Source organism: Corvus cornix, chromosome Z (genome assembly GCF_000738735.6).
Source record: "Corvus cornix cornix isolate S_Up_H32 chromosome Z, ASM73873v5, whole genome shotgun sequence".
Classification (NCBI taxonomy): Eukaryota; Metazoa; Chordata; class Aves; order Passeriformes; family Corvidae; genus Corvus; species Corvus cornix.
Genome location: NC_046357.1, coordinates 50,941,597 through 50,954,493, shown reverse-complemented (window position 1 = coordinate 50,954,493; position 12,897 = coordinate 50,941,597). Strand labels below are relative to the sequence as shown.

The 12,897-nt window shown below is 38.4% G+C and overlaps 1 protein-coding gene across 5 annotated transcripts in view; it reads left to right on the top strand.

Moving 5' to 3' along the window:
- TRPM3 (transient receptor potential cation channel subfamily M member 3) overlaps window positions 1-12,897 on the top strand; it is a 397,831-nt gene that overhangs the window by 333,841 nt on the left and 51,093 nt on the right. For 3 of the 5 annotated variants that reach the window (XM_039567684.1, XM_039567685.1, XM_010393072.4), the window contains exons 11-16: window positions 364-498; window positions 3,055-3,105; window positions 9,461-9,496; window positions 9,635-9,775; window positions 11,151-11,180; window positions 12,239-12,528. In XM_039567684.1, the coding sequence (XP_039423618.1) occupies window positions 364-498; window positions 3,055-3,105; window positions 9,461-9,496; window positions 9,635-9,775; window positions 11,151-11,180; window positions 12,239-12,528 (683 nt within the window). The remainder of the gene's footprint in view (window positions 1-363; window positions 499-3,054; window positions 3,106-9,460; window positions 9,497-9,634; window positions 9,776-11,150; window positions 11,181-12,238; window positions 12,529-12,897) is intronic. The other 2 variants (XM_039567686.1, XM_010393073.4) reach the window with 1 other exon arrangement.

The following is a 12,897-nucleotide window of genomic DNA, read 5'->3' as shown; positions in this document are numbered from 1 at the left end:
TTTGTGTGCCCATAACAAATAAATCCAATACAAATAAAATGTTTGACAGGAAAAGAAATAGCAATAATAATGACATGGTGAATAGGGTGGAGATGTGGTCACCAGTTTTCTGGGTTCCAGTTCCTTTGTCCTAATCTGTTTTTCCTAGAGTATGTTAACTAGCACTCTGATATTAACTTTTGAAATGCAGCCCTGAGTCAGAAAAAGCTGTTACAGATTAAAACCGTGATTATCCCATTTCAAGCATAGAAGAGCAGCCCTCAGAATTTTGTCAGGATTCCCTGCTTGTGCTAGAGTGACTGAACCAGCTGGATGCAGCCTGCCACGCCCAGGAACAGCTTCAATTAATCACTTGCTTTGCAGGTGGGCTCCCTTGAGCAAGCAATGCTGGATGCATTGGTGTTGGACAGAGTGGATTTTGTGAAATTACTCATAGAAAATGGAGTAAGCATGCATCGTTTTCTCACCATCTCCCGGCTAGAGGAACTGTACAATACGGTAGGGCCAACCTAAGGCAAATTTTCTGTCTCTATATTCACTGTTCTAGCTCCCACTTGTATTGTAATGACATGATGATGATGCACAAGGCAGTCAACACCTGCTGCAGAAATTTTTCAGTAGTCCATATTGTCTCTCTTGCTTGTCTCTCATATAATGTAACATGTTGTGTCTTGCCCACATAATCTGCTGTATGGATTTTGTAAGACATGAACTAAGCCCCACACAGTACCAGCTAATTGCTTGTCATTGTAATTCCAATGACAAGCCTAAGATTTAGGCAGGTGGCATTGGCTGGAAGACACTAACTGGCAAGTTAGGACCATACAATGGTGTTATATGACTCCTGACAATATGGTTTCAGAAAAATCATCCAACTCTTAATCAATCTCTGTTATAGTGAAGGACTTTCCCATGCCCTCACTGAGTGTTCCAAAAATTATACCTTCGACTTTTAAAAACCTGTTTGCAGGTTTTTAATCTTTGCCATTAAAATGAATAGAAAACTGCACAAGTTCAGTTTGCTTCTGAATTCTCAAATGCAAAACACATTCCAGCATTCACCCAACTTAGGTAGTAGTTCAGAAAGTTCAAACTTCCTATGTGTTATGAAAAAAGTCTTAAAGCACTGTCTAGTTCTTAGAATTCCCAGTTTTGTGTGTTGGAGAAAGTCTGTGATATGAGCGTATCTCTTTTCAAAAAGTTTTTCTTCTGCCAGGTTGTTCAAAGCCCTTGCCGTCGTAAGCTGCCACACTGGGCTGTTATCCAGAGGTGTTGCACACTGATGGTGACCAGAAGTCAGTCTTGCAAAAATATCAAACATGAAAAGAATTCATTAGATTTGGGCAAAATGTAGAGAAACAGGTATCCATGTCACCCTAGAGACAAATTCCATCTGATCTTTGATCAGCTTACACTTTGCCTATGGACTAGCACCCAGGTATTAAGAACAGAATGCCTGTGAGCTTTCTTGCAACAGGGATAAGCAGTGTAGTTGTTGTACTAAAGCCAGCTTTTACAGGGAATAAGTTTGAGGGAAGTCTTCAGTTCTAGAGCTACAAAATTGAATTAAGTTATTGCTATAGAAATCAGCATAAATTTTTTCATGCACAAATTCTGAAAGATCCGGGCTGTGAAATGCCTAAACTACCAATTATAATATATGATCAAATGCATCCATAGTAGCCTTAGCACCAGAAAAATCACAAGGCCAGTTAAAAAATACCATATTTCAGCATGAGACCTAGGAGTGACCTGTGAAGCTACAGACCATTGAATCTTACCTCTGCCATGGCAAATTTGTAAAAATAGGACAAATTATAGAATTCACAGACAAGGGAATCAATTTTATGTCAACAAAGAGTTTACCCAGCTTCTGTAGGAAAATTTTAAGCCTTAGAAATCCATTACCATTTCTGCAATCAACATGCAGGAGAATAAGGATGTTGCACTTGGTCCCCTTTTTTTCTTGCAAAACTGTTTGACAATATTTTAAAGCTTCAAAGGCTACTAAAGAAGTATAGCCATGGCATAGAAGATCAGGGACACTTTTGGTTTAAAAACTACTTGAATGTTAGAAAACAGAGAGAAGGAATACATGGTCTGTTTTCACCACAAAAGGACATTATGACCAGGGTCATTGAAGAAGACCCTGTCCTGGGACCACAGCTGTTCAGCTTGCTTATATAAGATCTGAAAAATGGTACCTACAGAAGAGACAATAATGTTCACAGATGATTTAGAATCACTCAGGGTAGGAAAATCTGAAGCAGCATATGAAGAATCACAGGTAAGTCTCATCATGCTCAGAGATGGGTTTATGTAAAAATAACTGTTGAGAAGTGCAGAGCAATGCATGTATGGAAACATCGACTCTACACATGTGCAATGATCTCATCCATCATCAGCTACGACCAAGAAGACCTCTCATAAAAGTCTCTTAAAATATCAGCAACAGTCAAAAACAAAGCAGAAAATAAATTAAGATATAAAAACAACAACAACAATGATAATAATAATAATAAAATTGAAATTGCGGTATTCCTCTTCAGAATATTTTTGCAATGCCAGCTGGAGTCAAAAGAAGATTGGACAAATTCACACACTGTGCATGCTGCATTCACATACATGTGCATTCATGGACAGTGGCTTTCAGATGAGACAGGCTCAATTGCAGGCTCAGTCTCTCTGAGCCGTCAGCGATGGAAGTGTGCAGGAAGTGCTGAGACTAAAGCAGCTGGTTTTCTGTCCGTTCTTTCCCAGAGGTAGTGCATGTTGTGCTGTGCTCCTGGCTTTTCCAAGCCTAACCTGGTACACAGGACTTCAGTTTTCATCCAATACAGTAGTTCTTATGGTTTTCTTATGCAAGAGTTTTCTACAAAAGAGGATTCAGGTGAAATAATGCTCTTGTAATTGTTTTGTGGTTTTTTAATTGATAGCACTGCACAATTTAAGTTCTCTCAGCTGCCTGATTTCTAAACTACTAAGGTGAGAAAGTTATCCTAACATTTACATTTTGTGCAAACTATTTTTTTCTTCTTCATTTGTCCTTTGCAGAGACATGGACCATCCAATACTCTGCATCATCTAGTCAGGGATGTCAAAAAGGTAAGAGCCCAACAGACGGTAGGTTGAAAATAATGCCATTGCTTTTTTGTAGCTAGATACAGTCTCAGTTTTGCATGAGCTTTCAGTCAGAGCCTTCTCCTTCCTGCCAGTACAGAGTGTCCTGTTTGTGTGCTCCAAATATGAACTTTTTGCATACTAAGCACAATTAGCAAGTTATTTGGCTTGCTTTCTCTGTGGTTTTAGATGCTTGAGTAATAGTGTGTCTGCTGCCATAATTGTAGGCTCTTACATACTGTGTGGATTTATGCTATTATTTGTATTTTTCCATACCTGCAACTGTTATTAAAGCTACTTTCTGTGTTGTTAGTTTACTTCCAAGCCTGTAAAATAGCTGTTACCTGTGTGCTGGATCCTGCCTTGTTGAAACAGTTCCTCATTCTGTATTGTGTGGTATGTTGTAGCCGTCTTCCTCAGCAGAAATATAAAAAATGAGTAGTGCTACTTTCCCCTGACCCTTATCATGTTAATTTCAAGAGCCCTGAATTATAAAAATCCATTAGAAGAGCAGGACAGAAACACTGAAAGGTATAGTGGCAGAAAGGAAATACCAAATACCTTTACCAATGTGCTCAGGATTAAAAATGTTACAGCACAGCAGCTGCAATGAATTGAAATCCCTTATCCTTTAAATATATGGATCAGGTAAGGAGATTGAGTCTGCAAACAACCTCATCAGCTTGAATATTCTCCCAAAGTACGTGCAGATTACAACCTTGCACGTTATGTAAGTCAGACCTCAAGGGTACCATACTTGAGAAAGGATATTTCTGTACATGGGACTAGATAGAAAATTTTAAAAGGAGAGGACATTTTTTCTAAGAGCACAGGTTTTAGTGGTTTCTTCTGTCAGTGACAGCTGAACAGAACTGAAGTCAGCTAAGGGAGGAGAGTGGTAATGTGCCATAGAGCATCTTTTTATTAAGTAATTCTACAGAATAATCAGTAGCATGTTTAGGAAGGTTCTGGTGGTATTCTTTGGTTAGCGTGTTAAATGGCGTCACCATTGTCCAATTATGAGTGACCATTGAAAAGTTTGAAACACCTACAGAAGAAACCATGCACAACAAATCCCGTTGGAATGAGCAGAGTAAAGCTAGAATATATTTAGAATGGATACTGCTCTTGAAGCCCAGGTTTCCAGAATAATTTTTTTACTAAATACGCAGTCATTTATGTAACTTTTAAGTATTTGAAACAAGCATCATCTTTCTTCTAAATTAAAGTATTTACCTTTCCAAACTCCTTCTCTCCCCCAGAATCACCTTTCCACGTCCTTTTTCAAAGGCATAGCAAATTGTATGTTGAGTAAATAAGTAGTATCAATCTTTTTTCTGAGCCTCTAGCCAAATACGTATTTTTAAAGAAACTCTTGGAAAAAAAAGGCTTCAAGGTAGTCAAAGATGATCTGTACTCACAGACGTATATTGATAGATAATAAATAAACTTACCCTATATATGATGACATTATTTGTTCCACAGTGACTTCTAAATATTAGGTGATGGTTATCTTTCCTTAAATTTATCTTTCTTTCCTCTGAGCATATCTAAAATCTTCAGTAATTCCAACTACATTGAATCAGTTTTATGAACATAGGTGAGGACTTTAAAAGTAGACAGGCTGGTGCAGCTCTTTAGCACCTTCAGGAAAAAAACTGCACCTCTGGGTCCGTATTTCTCATTTTGTCAGTGATGAGGAACAGCCATGGTTCACAGGGAGAAGTGACAGCTCACCATAGCCCTGCCAGCGGAACAGATCCCTTACCAGTCAACCAAGCCATAAATCAGTCAGCAGATCCGACAACAGTTTAAATGAAAACACCTCCTTGGAAATAACTTCTGAATGGACACATCACCATTTGACAGTTAGATGGCCCAGCATGCATAAAAAAAAGACAGACCATTCTGCTGATGCTAATTTTTTGAGTTTATGTATATTTTGATGCCATATACCTAGCCTCTCAGATTTAATTACAGCATCACAGAATATAAATACAAAAGTATGTCATACATCAGCTTGAGGCAGCACCTAATCTATATGAAATACACAATATGAAAAGCACACTGTGCTTTTACACGTACATCTCAATTTTAAAACCTGCACTATTTAAAACTGTGTATGCTAAAAAAAATTATTTGCATCTGGATCATTGTGGATTCTCAGATAGAAAATGGATGCTTAAAAATTGTAGAAGCAGTAATTTACTACTATTGTACTATATAGCTGTATAAATCAGTAGGATGGTATTTTGTTTTGTTGTGTTTTCTTTTGTTTGGTTTGGTTTGGTTTGGTTTGGTTTTGTTTGAAAGACAATCTTGCCTGCTTCATAAAGCAAATAATTAGAACAACGGAAGTCACATTATCACATTCTGTTTGTGGCAGCCTGTAGACACACATGCACACACATGGACACACACATATTATTTTCCCACACAACAATATATTTTCCCTTTGGATTTCTAAATACTGCTGTGAAGACTGATAGCCTAGGCAGCATATTGTAAAGGCCTGGAGGCACAATCTTAAAGAATTTACAGTAATCAAAATGTGCATATATTTTGCATGTATTAACAAGACAAATTATGATATAATGACTCTGCCTCATATCACCTTTCAGCCCTCTCAGTTCCGTAAGTACATAGTGGGACCAAACTGCCTGCATTTTTTGCCTCATGGCCACTTTGACATCTCCTGTCAAAAGTCCAGAATTTAACATGTAAGTTTGGCTTCCTTCCATTGACCGTACCCAGGCTAAGCAGAAGGAATCAGAAAGTGGCCGTGCTGGACACCCTGTCTGCAAGTGGAGGTTGCCCTCTACAAATTTAAAAAAAAATAAAAATCCCTCCCTGCCTCAACTAGATGATGAAGATCAGTATAAATTAACAGATGGATTTTTTTTCTCTTATGCAAAAAGTTGTATGTAATTAACAGATCTCAATTCCACTTCAGGATTATTTACATTTCCAGATTTGGGGGTTTTTTGTACTACTGCTGTATGCCTGCATTTCCAGAGAACAAACTAGAAGTATACAGAATTTTGACAGTAATATTTTTTCCTCAGCATGCAAACTCAGAGGTTTGATACTTGGTGACACAAAAATGCACTTGAAGTGAAAAAAGTACTACAACTGACTAGCTACAGTTTAAAGCTGAAGTTTCTTCAGGAGAAGAATAGTGCATTAACATTGAAGAGTTTTCCCCAACATTAGAAGATCAGATGATTATTAACCAGGACACCTATCTTACCTCAAAATCAAAGTTTCTCCTCTGTCATTCTTTACCATCTAGACTGCAGTAGAATTATCTCAACCAAATTCTTGTTCTTGGCTTGTTCTTGGGGCAGTTCTGTCCCACTTGCACCACTGTGCTTCATTTACAAGCGTTCTTAGCACTGCCAGGCTAGTTCAAGCTGTCTGCTGATACAGAAAATGCTTTGGCATGTGTGTAACTCCTCTCACAAGGATGGTGCTGTTTTCTTTACTAGGGCTTCTCACTTTGGAAAAGTAATGTTTATGAAATGTGTATTTTTGCTGTGGATTTGGGAATTTTCTTAATGAAGCGTTTCAATATTATCTGTGAGGTTTAGATGCATATTATATCAAAGTTACTCTAATGGAAATTTTTTTCCTAAATTTTTAATTAAAAATTAGAAATCAGAACTATATAAAGGAACTCACCCTTTGTAACACATGTAGCACCCTGATGCCTCTTGCTCTTTCTTAACTGCTCAAATATTTTTTACCACTTCATAATATTAAAGCATTCAGTTTGAGTGAAGGCCTTAAGATAGAAGGACTCTGTTGAACTACAATCCTGCCTTGGAGCTGCAACTCCCATTTCTGCTAATGCTTTCATCCTTGTTCTAGTAGAATTATCACTTTACAGATTCTGGAGAGAGAAGAACATTTTTGGCAGAAAAACCAACCAAACTAACCTAGAAGAATTTAATTTTTTGATTTAATTTTTAGGTTTATTTTTCATTTTATTTTTAGCTGTTATTTTTCTTTAAACTGTTCAGCATATGTGTTACCATGTACAAATTATCTAAGCTAATACACATTCCTGCAAACCACAGTAATTCCCCCACCCATCAAATTAGACAGGATTAGGAAGGTTGCAAAAGGATGTGCTAGGGGACATTGCTTAAAAATGGTTGGCAGCTCAATTTTTTCCACTAAATTTGCTTGACTTTCTGTCCCTTTGAATGCCAGCTGATTGCTGAGCGTGGTACACCAGAGCACTGCCTCCCTCTCTCCCTCCTGAGCCTTTTCAGTGTGCTGCTTGTACCGTGGTAGCAGGGCTGGAAACAAGCCTTGCTCTTCATGGCTGAGGCAGAAAAGGAAGAAGGATATTTGCATCCACTTTTTCTCTTCTGCAGAACCAGTTGCCATCTGCTCTCCATTAGTGTTTCTCTGCTCTAATCTAATAAGCACATCTCCAGAGAAGCCAGACAGATATCTCCAGACATGCAGATATTTCCAGCAAGACATGACAGTCATAAAATTGCTCCATGTGAATTACTGACCTTCTTCTAATGAACACATAAAAAGAGCTACAGGCTCACTGTAATTGGTGCTGTACATCATTATAGAAAATTAGATAATTTTATTACTGTGCACTGAAAACTTTTGAAGCTAGGAGTTAAAGTTTTCTGGTCCTTCTGCAGTGTTGACTATATAAGATAATTTTTTATTGGAGTAATATTCCTTTTTTCTAGGCTACTATTCAGAGTACACAGAAGGATAATTTATCTCTTTTTACACTTTTTCTCTTTTTATTTTGTAGTCATGTATTTTGCACAGTGACGTACAGAACAGAGACTGTTCTGTAAGTCTGAAGGGTTTCTTAGTGAGGTCTGTAGAGCCAGGTGATCTATTCACAGTTTGCTGAATCATGCCTTCTTTTCTGGTAGGGAATGCTATCTGAAACATGAACTGTCATCCAATCAACTCAGAAGCAGTGAGTTACAGAAGGAAGCAAACTTTCATTTGGGTTCATTCCCTTCCCGTTAGTCCTTTCCTCCTGTAAAGGGATCAGAGTTTTCCTTGAGGAGTTCCACTGGAGGGAATAGAAGAGCAGGTGTGCCCACATGGGGTTTTGTTCCCCCATTGCCAGAGACCCCAAGAGACTTGACCGGCACATCAGTGAGTGCACCCCAGCCTGAAATTGTTCTGGCCTACGAGGTGCCCCATTGGGTTTACTGCAACGGGAGAACAGAAATGCCCCATTAACTCAAAGCAAGTTCATGTGCAGTGAGAGACAATCTGTTACTGAAATTTTTTTTCACAGTTTTGCAAGCCAGAAGTACTGGAGAACTCGTAACCTTAGTGATGCCATTTTCAGACTTGACAGTGAAGAGAAGGAGGATGTGTGCAAGGGAGTTCACCTTAAGAGGACAGTGAGATGTGGATATATTTGTCATTCTTCTTCCTTTCAGGTTGAAAGGTACATGCTGAAGACATCATATACATATACATAAACATAGATATATAAGAATATCTAACAGAGGATAAGAAAGGAAAAGAAATGGAAGGACAAGTATTTAGGCATCTTTTCCAGGATCCTGCTAATGACCCTTGCCACAAACTCAGTTCATTTCTTGTGAGACAATCTCCATGGCTCTGCTGGAAATTACGTAATTAGATTATATGTTTAAAGGGGCTTTTAGTAATATATGTCAGGAACTCAAGTAGTAGATATCTAGAAAAATTGCTAGGCCTGTAGTTTTCTTCATAGACAAACCCCGAAATAATTAGCCACAGATATTTTGTTTATTACACCTTCCATACATACAGATGCTTTCCTCATTCTCGGTGTGAAACTTACGCAGAGGTGTGTATTCTTTGAACATTACTCCAAGACTGAGTGCTGATAGACTCTCCTAGCCCCTAGAAACTAGAAATAATAGTAGCTCGTGTACTGTGTAAGTCCTTTAGAGTTGTAACACCACTCCTCCTGCACTTTCTTTCCTGGAACATGGGAAGGAAACACTGCAGAATGGGAAGGAGCTGGTCCCATGTCCACAAAAGATGCTGCATTATGTCATTTCACCATGCCTTGACAGTTCAGATGAGGCAGTCCAGAGAGATGCCAGCAAAGATGTGAGATGCCGGGACAAGTTGTGGGTAACAGCTGCTGCAGAAAAGGTGCTATCTTGGAGAATTAGAGTCCATCAACTGTGCCTGACTTTTCAAGTGTGTCGATCCTCATGTTTTTGTTTCTGCAGTCATGTTCCTTGTTTTCCCAGCTGAAGAATATGAGTACTGTGTACTGACGTTATCTTCTGTTACTTCCAACAAGTTCTTCACCTTATTTAACTTATGTCTTCTTTCCAAGCGAGAATATCCAGGTTTCGGTTGGATCTATTTTAAGGTGAATTAATTAACCAGCATAATAATAAATTCCTGCTTTTACCTATTTAATTTGTTTTATTCTAAAACCATTATAAAGTATATTTAACAATGCCAGTAATAAGCTTTTTTCCTCCCACCATCCCTATTTTCCTTGCAGGGAAACTTACCTCCTGATTATCGGATAAGTCTGATTGATATTGGATTGGTGATAGAGTACCTGATGGGAGGAGCATATCGCTGCAATTACACCCGAAAGCGGTTCAGAACACTGTACCACAACTTGTTCGGGCCCAAGAGGGTAAGAAACAAGTTATTTGCCATCCTCATGACTGTACCAACTGGTAGGGATTACCATAGCTTCTTACATGCTTCCAGACTGGTGGGGTCCAATGTACATGCTCTTCATTCTACAGATTGATTTCCATTATGTACATTGCAGTTATCTCACCATAATGCATCACAAGCCAATCACAAGCTATGGTTTTTATTAATTTAATGAAAAATTGTTGCATTCTGCTGCCCATCTGAAACCAGCACATAAAACAGTCTCCTCATAAAACAGTCTCCTCTGACTCTAAAACCTGTAATTATGAGTATTCACAGCTTTTAAAAGACAAGTCATTGACCTGCAAAATGATAGTATAATTCTAACTCCTGAGTTACACTTGAAGAACTTGAGCATTGTTAGATGCATTTCCTGTCTTACGGCTCATCTCCTGATTGTGATGTGAAGATTTCAGGGCAAAGAAACCCATAACTCAAAACTTAATTAATTTTTTTGGATGTGGCTCCAGCAGTCATTGGGCTCATGGCAAAACCACTGTTAAGTATTTTTGTGGGTTCCACTTTTGATGAATTATAACACTGTGAATACAAAGTAAGGTCTTTCTAAAACACAAAAGCTGGTTTTTGGCATCCTTATTACTGCTGACCCAATCCAGCATGAGTAGAAGTCTGTTCAGCTCCTCCCAGTAAGATTAGTAGCTCCTTCTTTGTCTATTTTTGCCTCGCATTTCAGATTGTAGCAATACAGAGCACTGAATGTAGTAATAAGAGCTATCAATAGCAACAGCTCTGTGAAATGGTTGTAGATGGCTACCTGAAACGGGTTTGTTTCCTTTTGCTTTGACACTTCACATTTGAAAGGGAAATGATTGTAGCTGCTGGGAGAGACTTCCTTCCCGTAGTCACTCCATTGAGAAAAGCATTTGAGTAATGATTTCACCAATGCTGAACCAACACTCAGAGCAGCACCACAACAGCCAATAAAAGTGTTCCAGGGTAGTGGCCAAAACACACTTGTACACCAGAGAAATCCATTCATGCCTTATCAGTGGTCCCTATCACTTTCTTGCTAGAACAGGCCCTAACCAGATGTAATTTGTACCTGAATCCAAATGTATGTCTTATGTTGTGGTTTTGGTGAAATAATGTCAAACTCAAGTTTGAAAAAACTACATATATGTAATTATTTGATTGGGGGAGTGGGAGGGGGGGTGTCGGGGAGGTATATGTATATATATAAAATACTACATTATATTACATTATGTATATATTATCTATATTATATTGTATATTTTACGTCACTCTACGTGCATATGTATATACAAATAGTTGCAGCTTTTCATCACTATTCAGTGAGAAATAACATATTTCTAACTTTTTTTGTACAGCCTAAAGCCCTGAAGCTGTTGGGAATGGAGGTAGGCAACCTGTGACAAATCTTGATGTCTTTTCCTTCTTTGACAAATATAAACTATATCCAGATAATGTTTAAATTCACTGTAATGAAAGCATGAATTGTATTTTTCATCCAGATAGCATATTTACACAAGGGACAGATTAAGAAACATTTCTTAATAAAAGTCCAGGAGATAGATAAGGAAAAAGAGTGCTCTAGCCCACCTATGGATCTTTTTTTTTCATGAGGATTTAACAAAATGTTTCAGTCTGGCAGGACAAGCAGAATTTCAGTCAGATAGCATCTAACTTTAAAACGTGTTCAGAGAAATTAAACACTTGCAGAGAATGATGCAGAAATCTTCATGTAGGCCAAAGTTATCTCAGTTTTATTGGCCCTATTGGCTACACCAATGCTTGAAGGGGACAGTAGTATTTTCATGTTTGTTTATTTTATACAACAACTTTCATTTTGCTATCCATAGACATGGGACAGAATAGGTCGGCTCAGGTGATAAAAGAAAAAGGCTAAAATAGGAAAGAAACTGAAGACAATAAAAACAACAAAGGGATTGAGAAAGAAGGAATAAACATGCAGAATAGGAGTAAAGAAGGCAGATTGCTACCTTTGTAAGGAGGTGAAGGGAGAAAACAAGAATAAGCATAGAGGGAGTCTTCAGCAGATCAGAACATTCTCTGGATGTGTACTTTCTGGAGTGGAAAGAGGCAGATGCATTACAGTAGATGTTACATTTGCAGTGAACTCTTAGCTTTATTTTAGTGGTGGCTTTTCCAAAATGTTTCTGGATATTGTGTGATTGTACCCTGTGTTATTAGGGAGCAAGAGCAATTCAGAGTGACAGTCCAAGGCTCTGTTTCCCTGATTACTGACTTCTTAATTACAGTGTATGCACCAATACCTTTTTTATTGTTCACCTATGTTAAATATTTTGTACAAAAAATGATGAAGGGACTGGCCTGCAGAAAATGTGTTTGCCATCTTAGGTACTGATTTCAATGAATTGTGTGAATTGATTCATTTCCTTCACTGATGAAAAAAATTTCTCTGCAATTCCCACAGGATGATGTCCCTTTGCGTCGAGGGAGAAAAACAACAAAGAAAAAAGAAGAAGAAGTTGATATTGATATGGATGACCCTGAGATCAATCACTTTCCCTTCCCATTCCATGAGCTGATGGTGTGGGCTGTGCTGATGAAACGTCAGAAGATGGCCCTCTTCTTCTGGCAACATGGGGAAGAGGCTATGGCTAAAGCACTGGTGGCCTGCAAGCTCTGCAAAGCCATGGCCCATGAAGCATCAGAAAACGACATGGTGGATGACATATCCCAAGAGCTGAACCACAATTCCAGGTGAATGTCCTTCCATGTACACTTTCCTAAGGCGGGGGGGGGGGGGGGGGGTGGGGAGGAAAGAGGGAAGAGAGACTTCTGAACCTGCCTAAGATTTTCATATCGGTACCTTGCTTTTATTTCTAACTTGTAGGGGAAGTGCAGTCCCTTTAGAGAAAATCTAAATGGCTTTTAAACAATCTAACTGCCAGAGTAGCAAAGTTGTTACCAATATAACTTCTGAAATGAGAAGATGTCAAGACAGTGAAATATCTATATTGTTTATGTGTTCTCCCTGAGGCCTCAAGAGTCAGACTGCAACATTTCTCTGTGCTTATTCAGGATACTCTGTACATACCAAGCAGAAGAGTTACTGAAATCCTTATAAGA